Source organism: Sciurus vulgaris (genome assembly GCF_902686455.1).
Source record: "Sciurus vulgaris genome assembly, chromosome: 11".
NCBI lineage: Eukaryota > Metazoa > Chordata > Mammalia > Rodentia > Sciuridae > Sciurus > Sciurus vulgaris.
The window spans coordinates 97,522,123-97,534,613 of NC_136472.1; the positions used below are offsets into that span (position 1 = coordinate 97,522,123).

At 35.4% G+C, this 12,491-nt stretch overlaps 1 protein-coding gene across 3 annotated transcripts in view; it reads right to left on the bottom strand.

Annotated features, from left to right (window-relative positions):
* Positions 1–12,491, bottom strand: part of TRPC6 (transient receptor potential cation channel subfamily C member 6) — a 126,840-nt gene that overhangs the window by 23,128 nt on the left and 91,221 nt on the right. The window contains exons 6-10 of one of the 3 annotated variants that reach the window (XM_079101940.1): positions 8,134–8,367; positions 5,472–5,736; positions 4,083–4,278; positions 3,250–3,453; positions 1,538–1,612 (exon numbers count right to left, since the gene is read on the bottom strand). In XM_079101940.1, the coding sequence (XP_078958066.1) occupies positions 1,538–1,612; positions 3,250–3,453; positions 4,083–4,278; positions 5,472–5,736; positions 8,134–8,367 (974 nt within the window). Of the gene's footprint in view, positions 1–1,537; positions 1,613–3,249; positions 3,454–4,082; positions 4,279–5,471; positions 5,737–8,133; positions 8,368–12,491 lie in introns of those variants that run through there. The other 2 variants (XM_079101941.1, XM_079101942.1) reach the window with 2 other exon arrangements.

Here is a 12,491-nt window from a genome sequence, read left to right on the forward strand (position 1 = left end):
TTCTACCCTCAGCTGAAGCTGCCACATGGTGTGGCAGAGTCTCATATGCAGCAGGCCTCATGGAATACATGCATGAGTCTCTTACTCCACACTCACACATCCCACTGCAGCCTGGGATGCTATTCTTTGGAAATTCTTCATAGTGAACTCCCTAATCTTACCAGCGCTTATGACCCAGATTGCCCTCACCCTAAAGTTCTCCTTCAGGTTCTGACAGGAATTGGAGAATGGATGACATACATGTGTCTGAGATGGTTAATAAAGGAAGTCAGGAGGTTGGAGATAGGCCCTATTGTTGGAGGAGGTAAAATATCCACTTAAAAAATTTAACAAAATGACCTCCTTCCTTGGCATCTGTGTTCCACAAAACACAGCTCTGGCCAGTGAGACCTAATAATGGACATTCTTGGAAAGTGCTTCTGAGGTGGCAGCAGATTCAGCTAGCCTGCCTCACTTTTCCTTTGCCCTTACTCCTTCGTGCCTCAACAGTGCTAATGACAGGAGGTAAAGCCACCATCTTGCATCTGAGTCTAACCAAAACATCCAGTAAAATCATAGACACTTGCCCCTAACAACAGGCCTACGCTGCCTTTTTCTGGAGAGTTAAATAAGGGGATGGAGACCAACTGTCTTTTTAAAAACATCATGATTTCAGTTATTATGTGCAACTGAACAGAATTCCAACTTAATACTCTGCTTTCTCCTAATTCACTTGTTTCTAATGTCATTTTAGCATTTATCATCCTCTGCTAGGTGCACACAGCAAGAAAGAAAGCAAATATTCTGATTGCGGAGGATTGTGCTTCTTCTGCAGTTGATGCACCTTTAGGACACATTGTTCATTATGAATGGTGTTGACCACAATAGACACAAAATTTCCATGGGGCCTTTGTTGACAGCTTCTTGATTACTGACAAATAAGGAGGACTTGCTGGCCATGTGTGTGTTCTACCTGAACTGCAGAATTAAGTTAATCATACCAGCCCTCAGGCCCCTGACAGATTCATCTCTTAATTTTGCCTTCTCTACATCACTACATCCGTAGTCCTTTATTCCATCACCTATAAGTACCCACAAATATTTGCTTAACATATATACACATAGTTCTTCTTGCTAATTAGACATAGGCTTATTTCTACCTCTCAATAACAGATTCTTTGAAAGTTATCAAATTCTTTTTTTACAATTTTGATTAGTGAAATACAGTTCAACATAATACTGGGGTTCATTTTGACATAATTATACAAGCATGGACTATAATTTGCTCCAATGTAGTCCCCAATATTTCCACTTGCCCTCCATTCCTCCCTCCCCCTGTTCCCTTTCCTCTACTAGTCTTCTTTCTATTTATTTATAGTTTTTTAAATTGGTGCCTTATAGATACACATAAAGGTGAAATTCACTGTGGTGTCAAATTCCATAATGTGTCTGTTACCCATTTTTTATTTTTTGAAATTGCTTCTGAATATTGGTCTCTTTCTCTGAAAAGATAATACTAATGATATGCATTGTTTCATATATTCAAATATTATCCTACCTGTTTTTTGTCAAGTGATAATTTTGAAAGGTCTTCATTACTTCCCAAAATTCCAAATTTCTTTTCTTCATTTCTCTTTTAAAGATAGATGGTAAAATGAATATAATAACAGCTAATTTCGCTCTTCATTTCATATTTTGAAAGCTAACTGATATAACTTTCCAAGTTTTAATGAGAAAAACACATTCTCATAGGTCCAAGTACTTGGGCAAAACACTTTGGACAAGTGCTTGGACCTTTCCTTTGGACACCAAATTCTCTCAGGTTGCACTTCCAATCAGACATGCAAAATTGCACACTTACTTGTATTAAGTAAAATAAGGAAAATTTTCCATACAACTCACTGAGTCCTGTAAGTCATACATCTGGAAGAAGACCACGGATGGGACATTCTTTCAAAATTCTTACAAACTAGTTACTAAATATCAATAGGTCTTTAGAAACTGCAAAGCACTTTTACATATTTTCATGATGTAAATATAATTTTTATTCCTATGTTACAGTTGTGGCAACTAGAACTTAAAGAACTTGTTACTTAAGAACCCCAGGCAATAAGTGCCAAAAGGAACAGCAATCAGAACATGTTTCCCTTCTATTCAACAATAGAAACTGATCATTGCAAGGGACCTTCATAATCATTTGGCCCAATTACCCATCCAACTTAAGAAGAAGAATCTTGTATAAATTCCTAATATCCATCATCCAGAATTTATTATCTGCAGTTTTAGAGAGCTGCTTACTTTCTGAGACAGCCCACTGCTCTGTTGGACAAATCTTATTGTTATAAGTTTGTTCTCATATAAAATTAAAATTGAAGTGTTTGCACCTTTTGCTTACTGCCTCTTTTCCTAGTTTTGAAGAGACAAAAATAAGTGTATTTTCTAAGCACAAGTGGGTATTCTAAAAATATTCTCATTTCCCTTCAATCTTCCTTTTTCAGAAGAAACTTCCCAGTCCCTCAAATTCTCCCTCATATGACACAACATCTAAACCTGTCCCCATTCTAACCCTCCTCCTCTGGGTGTTCTACACCCAGAAGAGACCCTTGCACAGGGAAAAACCCTGCTCCCAGCTCCCAATTATACACAACAAATTTCATATTGAACAAACTTCAAATCTAAACATGTTTGAACATTTTGCAAGTATCCTGCCCTCTCATCTAAGCATGATACCTCTTTTATGTCTTCTTGCAATTGCATCATTTCATGAAATTGTTGTTTCAAATCAGTATGCCTAGGCCTTTCTAGAGCTATGCCAGCATTGGTCTCCCACATAGCATGTGAGCAATTGATTTCTGAACTTTCCAATATAGAAGTTATTTAGAGTATGCCAGGTTCCCACCAGCTGTAAACAAAGGCTGATACTTTACCTCATTCTGTAAACGGATGGTGAAGTGAGGAACTTGTAGCCACAATGGCAAACATGGGGTCCAAAATAGCTCTCCCTTTTGGTGCCCACTCCAGATAATGTAATATATTATTTAAGCAGCATTGTGTGAATTTTTCTTATGAACTTTTAAATAGAAAATGTTCAATGTGCTTATGTCAAACAGACATAGGCAAAGGACAGTGTTGCATTAAATGACTTGTATTGGGGGAAGGACAGACATGTCATCATAGACTGCCACTTTTTAGAGTGTGACTTAGTGATTACAATGGTCATGGCATTTAAGAAAATGATGATAAATTACCTTTAATTATCAACTAAATTACCTTGTTCATCTCTGTATCCTCTTGGAATCCTTTTTTATGACCTTGGAACAGCTCAGAAATCCATTTTTTAAACTTCAGTAAGAGATAAAACAGGGACTTTGGACTTGGTACCAGGTTGAAGGGAACAGGAAGTGTTCTCCCCTCCTCAAAGTAGGAAAACCAAAGTTTGGCCCTTGCAAATTTCCACTCCACATCAGCATCATCCTACACAAACATACATGACCATTCAGCAGGGAAAATGCACAAACAAAATTCTTCTAAGCCTCTGAAAAGTACTCCAGCATTTTTTCAAAATGTTAATGCTCTACTCACACACTCTTCCCCAAATATATTTAAAATTTTATCAGTTTTACCACACTACAGTTCTCAAAACACGTGTATTTATAAATAAACTGAAATATAAATATGCTTTATTACATTCTGAAAAACACTGAAAACTAATCTCTCTTATTCTGTAATGGATCACTCATTCATTCAGTACATAGACCAAGATTTCTCAAGTAAAAACTTGAACTATCACTCCCAACTTGGGAAAGGATCAGTTTTGAACATCACTCAAAAAAGATGGGGAATAGTGTTATTCATAAGCAATAATTTCTTAATAAAGTAAAGATATTTCTGCTCCTTATACCTTACAGTTCCACCTCACCCCATCTGTGTTGTGATTAAAAGCACAGACTTAAAATTTTCTGGATAACTGGGTTCAATAAGTATATTAAATAGGGAAACAATAAAGAAGAACTAGCAATCCGTTCTCCATCCCATTGCTTAGCTAGTCCCTGGAATAATCAAAATATGTAACCACAGACAGTAAAAATGTGTAGAGATTATACCTCAATTTCCTGGAATGAACTGTTAATCATTGCAATTAGCATATTTAGCAAAACAATGACCATTGTAACATTATAGACGCCATAAAGAACATAACCGATGTTTTCAATGAATTTGTGATTATAGTTGATGACCACTGATTTCACTTCAGAAAGTCCAAATATAGCCCAGAACAGTGTCTTAAAACTCTCCTCAACTCTGAGGACAAAGAAAACAAAGAAAAGAATAAGAGAGGGTATAAATACATGTAATAGTATAGTAAACTCAAAAGTAAAATTGAGTTGATTCAGTAACTTTGCAAATTAGTAGGTATTCATGAGAAAATTCTTATTAATCTGAACCTCTATTTTCTTTTCTGTCAAATGAGTAGAATGACATTTATTTTTAAGATTGTTGCAAGCATTAGTGATAGTGTGCATAAGAAGCATATAACTAAATATCTATAGCACAGAATAGGCGATCAATAAATGCAATAACATAACTTCATAACCACAGATACTAAATTTTAAATAACTGATAACCTTGGCAAAGAAACTGTTAAATGTATTTCTTAATAAAAGAGTCTTCTTAGGTTTCTGGCTAAGCTGTACTTCTACTCATATCCAATAAATTAAAAACAATAGTATGCATCTTAAGGGAAAAAATAAAAATATACACACAATGTTACCCAAATCATCTATTTGCCTTAGGTAAAAATTCCAATGCTTAGTCATATAGACTGTTCAGAGCTAAATCCATCTGCTTAACCCAGGTGGTTTCATTTCCCTGAACAAATGAACTTTAGAGAAATATGGAAAACGGTAAGTTATGCTTCAGTTGATTCCTCTCATTGTAACACTGAAGATCTAGCATTTGAGTAATCTATTCCTAACAGATTTTATGAAAAACACATGTGCCCGTGGTTAACTGAAGTCAAAACTCCTGATATCACTGATAACTTGAATTTTTCCAATGACAAATTCTGAGAAATTGAATTAGGAAAGCAGCTGTTAATCATATTCAGTATTCCAGGATCCCCAGTAAGCAGGAGAGGGTTTTGGGGCAATAGATGCTAGTCATTGAACAAGAGGCTATCTACATACTAGCAGCTGTGGAACATTCAGCAAATTATTTAACTTTTGTGAATTTCAGTTTTCTTTTTTTGTGGAATGTAGATAGTTATGCTTGAAAGGTATTTACCTCAGTGACTAGCTCTAAAAAGTTAGTTATTATTATTTAATATTAGGAAGGTTCCTACATTTAGAGTTCTTCCAACTCATTTTAAGATCCTCACATTTTGCTGAAGAACAAGAGAGGAAGTCTTTACCCAAACATGGAATTATATGAACAATGTTAAATGAATGCTTATTTAATCTGTGATCACCATCATCGAGACAGCTGAGATAACATACGTTGTGAAGGCTTCATTTTGTTTTGCCCCAATGTAGTAGGAGTAGAGGTTGAACATTCCAATCATAAAGGCCACAAACACCATGATGAATATGACCATGAACTTGAAGATATCTTTTACTGTTCTTCCAAGTGATATCTGCAGAGGTCCAAAGCTTTCATTTGCAGGTAAAATATATGCTATTCTGGAGAAACTTAAAACTACAGCAATTGCATAAAGACCTTCGGATATAATTTGAGGATCAGAAGGGTCCCACTTTATCCTGGCTAGGAAAAATCAAAGACAAGAGTGATGGTAAGTTTATTTAAGTTCCTTATGTAAATAACTTTTTTTCTGAGAAAAACGTCATATATAATTATATTAAAGATATAGCTCACAAATGGAAGTCTCTGATCTTAAAGGGCTTCTTTAGTGTCAGCTGTATTTGAGCTTCTAAATTCATTGAGAAGATGACATCTTCTTTTGCTAGCAATTTCCCATAAGGGTATAGCATAATATTTAAGTGCCCAGCCTATAGTCTCAGTAACTTGAGTATTCCTATAGATTAATTGATCAATTACCAATATATATTGATAATCACAACTGAAAAAACTTGTGCAAATTATTTTTATCTTAGTTTTATTCCCCCTCTCTAAAAATGAGCTAATGTTATTCTCATCTCTCTTATCTGTTGTGAGAATTCAGTAAGTTACATATATTCAGTATTTAGAAAGTATCTGGGCACTTAAGAAATTGTAGCACTTATTATTTAGTCTTCAACTAATTGCACTATATTAATTACACTATAATGTAATTTGGGTCTTGTAGAATACTTGCAGTTATTTAAACTTCCTAGAAATAATTTTTGTCACTTATTCAAAGAAGTCTATTTTACCACAAAAATGTTGCAATAATTGTTTATGAATTTTTCAGGTCATCAAAAACCCAGTCAAGAAAATCATTATAAAGGAAAGATCAAAACACTGTCAGAAAGAGAGAAGATATAATTATAAATCTGCATTCATTTATTTCTTGAAAAGTACAATTAGGAAAGGAAAATAAGAAATTAATAAACAGTTTCCTTTTTGTAGTGCTTTGAATATTAGCATTATCTACAGATAGGAATCTTTGAATCTTAAAAATTATTCATATTAAAAAAATCTTTCAAGATTAAAATAAAAAATTTATAATGCAAACAGGAGACCTTATGTGATATAGCCATGAAACCCACAGAGGTACCAATTAAGTGTTAGTTTGTTATCAGAGGGTTTGAAATAAGTATTCAAAGGGATTGTGTTTTTCCCAAGTCCAGTTTCTCTCTCTCTCTCTCTCTCTTTTTTTTTTTTTTCTTAAGCAAATAACTGAAACAATTTCTACCCGTTAGTCACTAGCCTCTTGGGAAGGTAGAGGACTTACCTAATTGCTAAACCGGAATGCCAGAATGACTAATTGGGTGTATGTGGCTCAGTATTACCCTCTTCTCTTGGGAATTCTTCTCTGTCCTCCACAGAGGTTATCTCCCAAGTCAGGTGCTTGCTGCCGTCCCCTCCGCATAGGAAGGACTGCCCTAATTCATTGCTATTTCGAAACCGGGAGGATGTTTTCCTGACTCTAGGATTCAATATTGCTGATTTCATTGGCTAGTAGATCTATGTCATCCACCTTAAATTTTATTAGTATTTGAACTGATTATGGGCCTCCATATTGTTTTTGTTTTATTTTATTTCTAAAGTAGTTCAATGCCTGGTTGGAAAATAGGTGGTGTTACTTACTTACTGGGAGTACTCTGAGAGAACTCAAATTTTCCTTTGCTTTCAAATAGGTTACATGTCTTAAATGGAAATAGTACTCAAATGTGGACTTTTAAAAATTACATACATACATATACATATACATATATATGGGGTACAATGTGATGTGTTGACAAATGTGTACATTTCATAATGATTAAATCAAGCTAATTAACATTCTGGTCACTTCACATACTTTTTTTTTTTTTTTTTTTATGTGTGGTGAGAACACTTGAAATCTACTCTCTTAGCAGTTTTCCAGTATATGGTACATTATTATTAACTATAGTCACCATGCTGTACAACAGAACATCATAACTTATTCCTCCTAAGAGCAACTTTATACCCTTGATCAACTTCTCCCATTCCTGGTACCTCCATGACTCTACTTCTATGAGTCACACTTTTTTTTAGATTCCACACATAAGTGAGATCATGTAGTCTTTCTATGCCTGTCTTATTTCACTCAGCATAATGTCTTCCAGGTTCATCCATGTTGTCACAAATGACAAGCTTTCCTTCTTTTTTAAAGCTGGATAATATTCCATTGTTTATGGATAATTCAAATGCAAACTATGTTTACAGACAAGAGAAAAATAATCTAAGAGATAAGATAGACATTATCAATGGAAATTGATAGTTAGCCATTTGATCCAAGTGATACAAGAAGATGATTCTCATGATTAAGAGAGGTTTCCAGCCAGTAGACAAATCAAAGGAAGAAGCACAGAGTATGATCCTTCATTTAGAGATGCTCATTCTTCAAATACAGATGTTTAAAACTCAATAACAATTTTAGGAGAATTGGGCAGTAACCAACTACTACTGACATCTTTTGTATAAGAAAATTCTGCATTTTCATAAATTTATGCAGACCATACAATGTAAACTCACCCAAATTGTAGTATTTCACATTGTCTCCCAATGTAACTTTTGTCAAGTCCTTCAAAGTATCATTTGCATCAATGATGCTCTGAGCTTTGGAAGCATGCCAAAATGCCATGAATCTTGCAATGAATGATGCTGCAAAGATTGCTAACATTCCAAAATCAAGCATATTCCACAACTCAAATAAGTATTCCTTGGGGCCTTGAGTCCAGATTTCTTTACATTCAGCCCATATCATGCCTGTATCAGAAAGAGGTTAAAATATCAATTCAATTTCATCCCAGTCTTAACTCTTTCATGAAACAAAATAAAATTAAAAGGTCTCAGTCTGACATTCAAAAGCTTTCCAAATTTGGCCCCAATCTTCCTGTACAGACACTATTCCTACATCCCCACAAATTCCACAGTCCAGAAATATCAGTACATCACCTGAATGCGATCTGACATCACCAAGATGCCTAAAACAAAAAAGCCTTCTATTGATCTATTATTTCTACACAGAAAAATGCTCTGAAGATGTTCATTATAATACCCAAAACACACAAACACTCTCATATACTCAAAATAGAAGAACTCATGGGACTTCCATGGCTATTAAACAGGCATTTGATATGATATCCTATTAATTTTCATGAGAATGTGCCTTGCTGACCTCCAACAATAGGAATTTTATTGACCATGGGCCTCAGGTACTGCCTTCTGAAAACCATTCCTATTTTCTCCAAGGCCCTGCCTCTCATGGCTGCTCCTGGCCAACGACCGAGGTTACCCCTTCTAAGGATACATGGGTCTCCTCCTTGACTTTGGCTCAAGAATTTCTTGCCAAAATTGCTTTAGTCTGCATTGAGATCTAGGATGCCTGTAACCTAAGATGACTTCCTTCCCTCTCTCCAACCCTCAGAGTTTGACTTGCATCCTAATTTGACAGTCCTTGTAATCTTCCTCAGCAATCTTTCCATTTTTCTCTCAGAAAAAACAATGTTCCTCAATAAAATTTCCGTTTTTCCCCAATCCAACTGTTGTACACTTAATCATTGTGCCTATTTCTTGGAGGACCTAAACACACATCCAAAAAAATCTTTATGCCATAAAGTTAAATTTTACAAGTTTAAAATGTTATGTATTCTGTGAATTCACATTTAAACTAACCATAGTAAAAGACCAGAAGTTACTTAGCTAATTAATATGGTAGTACTAATAGTAGTTAACTTTTTCTGGTGCAATTATTAAGAATATTGCATATTCTTTCAAATATTTAATGTAATATTTATCATTGGTTTTAAGATGAGACCACCAAATATTTAAAACCTTGCTTCTCTACTTATTAATTATGAAGTATTTGGCAAGATACTTAAAGTTTCTAAAATTCCATTTGTAAAATGAGAATGAGAGTAGTTTCTAACTACTTCATATGATTATTAAGGGTTTAAATAAAATAATGCATATAAAATGCCAAGCACAAAGCTAGGCAATTGGAAAAAATCATGGCGAACAGTTATGGAGTCATGATCAGCACACATTTTATTTCTTAATTTGGAGATTGTTGCTTGACTTAAAAGAAGTTACTTTAAGATACCCTGCTTTCTGACATCTGTCTGACCCTAGAGCCATCTGGGGAAATATAATCCAAACCCCAACAACTAATCAAAACCTCCTTCTGCCAGGAAGACTTTCAAAATCTATGGTTGGGGAAATTAGTCTTCTCTGCTTACCCTCAGCAACCACCTGCCCCAAATTCTCACATTTGTCCTAAATGTCTGTCACAGAACTTGCCAAAAGAATGGCTGTGGAGCCCTGTCAAGATGAAGAAATGCCACGGCCTCTGCTCTCCAAAAGCCCATCATATGCTTTTCTCAAAACCAGCATTCAGGGCAGCGTAGAGAATGTGATCTTAAAACAACTTCATTACTGTATTTGAGCTCTTTCAAGTTAAAAAGGGACTAGGATTAAATTCACATATACTCTAGTGGGTGAAACTGATAATAGGAAATATTGAATGAGGGCATTTGCATGTGTTCTCTCTCTCTCTCTCTCTCTCTCTCTCTCTCTCTCTCTGAACAGGAATGAAAAATCTTACAGTCAGTAGTCCCTGGTTCCTGCCAGCCTCAACATGAGATGAGGATTGCTCAGAGCAACATAGGGACTGAAGAGACATCTGAATTCACAGAGTCCAGCAGTTTTTAAAGTTTCCCTTTCTCCTTCCCATTTATCTCTCTTTTCTCTCTTTAAGAACAGAAATCTTAAAAAAAAAAAAAAAAAAAAAAAAAAAAGAATAGAAATTTTGGTACAAATGATGCCTTCCTGAAGCTTACACACTAAAACACCCTGAACTATTACACTTGAGGAGTGTCTTATTTCCCCTGAGCACCGAGCACCTCTGGCAGCTGTTAGTCCAGCCTCTCTCCCACAGCCTCTGCTCAAATGCATCTGGAGACAGGTGCTCACTCCTTCTAAAGGCCACTCATCCCACTGTCAAATTTTCAGGAATAGCCGTTCGAAGGGGATGCGTTGGTTCTATTTCTGCCCTCTAGAGCAGTAGAGAATGAATCAGCTCCCTCTGCCTTTAAAGTTCTTTAACAAACAACCCACTTGTGTGCTCATTAAATCTGTTCTTCTCCAGCAGAGGCAGGTCTGCTGTGAAGCTAATGAAGCTTCAGCTTTGAGATGCCCTACTTGCCCACGCTCCGTCCAGGGCTGTTTTGTCTTCTTTTTCTCTAAATAGGGCCCTCTAAATAAATAAGCCTCAGGTTCCCTGGATCCCACTCAACCCCTCACCACCACCCCTAGCCTCATTGATTTGAGCATGCCATTCTGACTTGTCAAGATCTCCGGAAACATTAGCTCTGACCTGAGTTTTTCAACTCTTCCTCATCTAAAAATTAGATAAGTTTGAATTCTGTGACCACTAAAGTTAGTCTTTTCCCTCAAGTCAATGTTACACACCCAGGCTCTAAACTAAGTGGGCCACTTCTTATTAATACTTCCAGAAGTTTCTACAACAATTTAAAGGAAAATAAACACCAGAGTCAGTAACTGAAACAGGAGTCCAACATGTGCTAGAAATGCATAGCTGTCTGTTTTGAGTTGTTCATTATTTTCCCTCTAAATAAATACAGTGAGATAAACTGTGAAGTAAAATACAAATGTAACCAGGACAAGAATTCCAAGAAAAATGCTTTTATTCATAAAAATTAGTTTAATACTCTTGGTTTACATTTCTAAATGAAAAAGAAAAAATCTGAAGTTTATAATAAAAATATATTACTATGAGGAGGGTGGATCATGATAATGAAATGAACATTCATCGTCTCTAATCCTCTTGTATAAAACTTAATTTTTTCAATGTTCATCTTGCACTAAAAGAATCTTGCCTAATATGTCTTCAGTACAAAATGCTAGCCTATACAGAAGTAACCTAGACTCTTAGTGAAAAGTCTAATAATATAATTATCTGAAATTTATTGACTATTTCCAATGCACCAATCACTGTATTATATATTGTACATATTCTGATACATTTAAAAATAAACTGTAGTACACAGTTTCTTAATCTAATAAGATAAAGGCAATATCCAAAGGGTATTTATTCTTAAGTCAGGCATTAGAGGTAAAATGTAATTTGTTTTAGTTTCATTGATTAGATTAGAAAAGCAATAGTGAAAATCAAAGACCTCTTCTTTATCTGAAACTTATTATTGCTTTGGTGATACAATTCACATGTTAAGCTACTAGTCATGTTTTTCCTTAAAACATATCCAGGAAATGAAGAGATTCAAAAGGATTCAATAACCAACTCTCCAGTGTATATTGAATTAACTCACATGCATTTGAAATGAACATATGATAATTTGTACACTGCTTCCTGATATTTCAATCGATTGGCTCCAATGTGAAGAAGCCAGTAAGACAAGTCCTGGCCCAGAAGTGAAAGAAAAGTGATCATAGATTTTTCTCCAGGTAACAGAAGGGAGGTGAGATGAGGAGGGAGAGATCTGGGTGGGAAAGAAGCTTATGGACTTAAAAGCCTAGTAGGAAGATCCCTTGCACTGTTTTCTATTCACGCCTATATCATTCCACACTAGGTAACTTTATGCATACTCATAACCTTACACGCCACCTGGAAATTAAGGAGGGCTTGAACTTTATCCATCAACTTCTTCCAGGGTCAAGGTCATACTTTCTATTACCTAGTGGACATTTTCACCTGAAAATTCCATGAACATTTCAAAGTCAAACCTAAACATATTTATCAACTTTTCGTTCTCCTAGCCACAAGATGGACTTCCTTCTATATTCTTCCCCTTAGAGAATTTCAATCACCACCTACTGATCTATGAATCCACAGCTCACCCTTTTGATGTGTA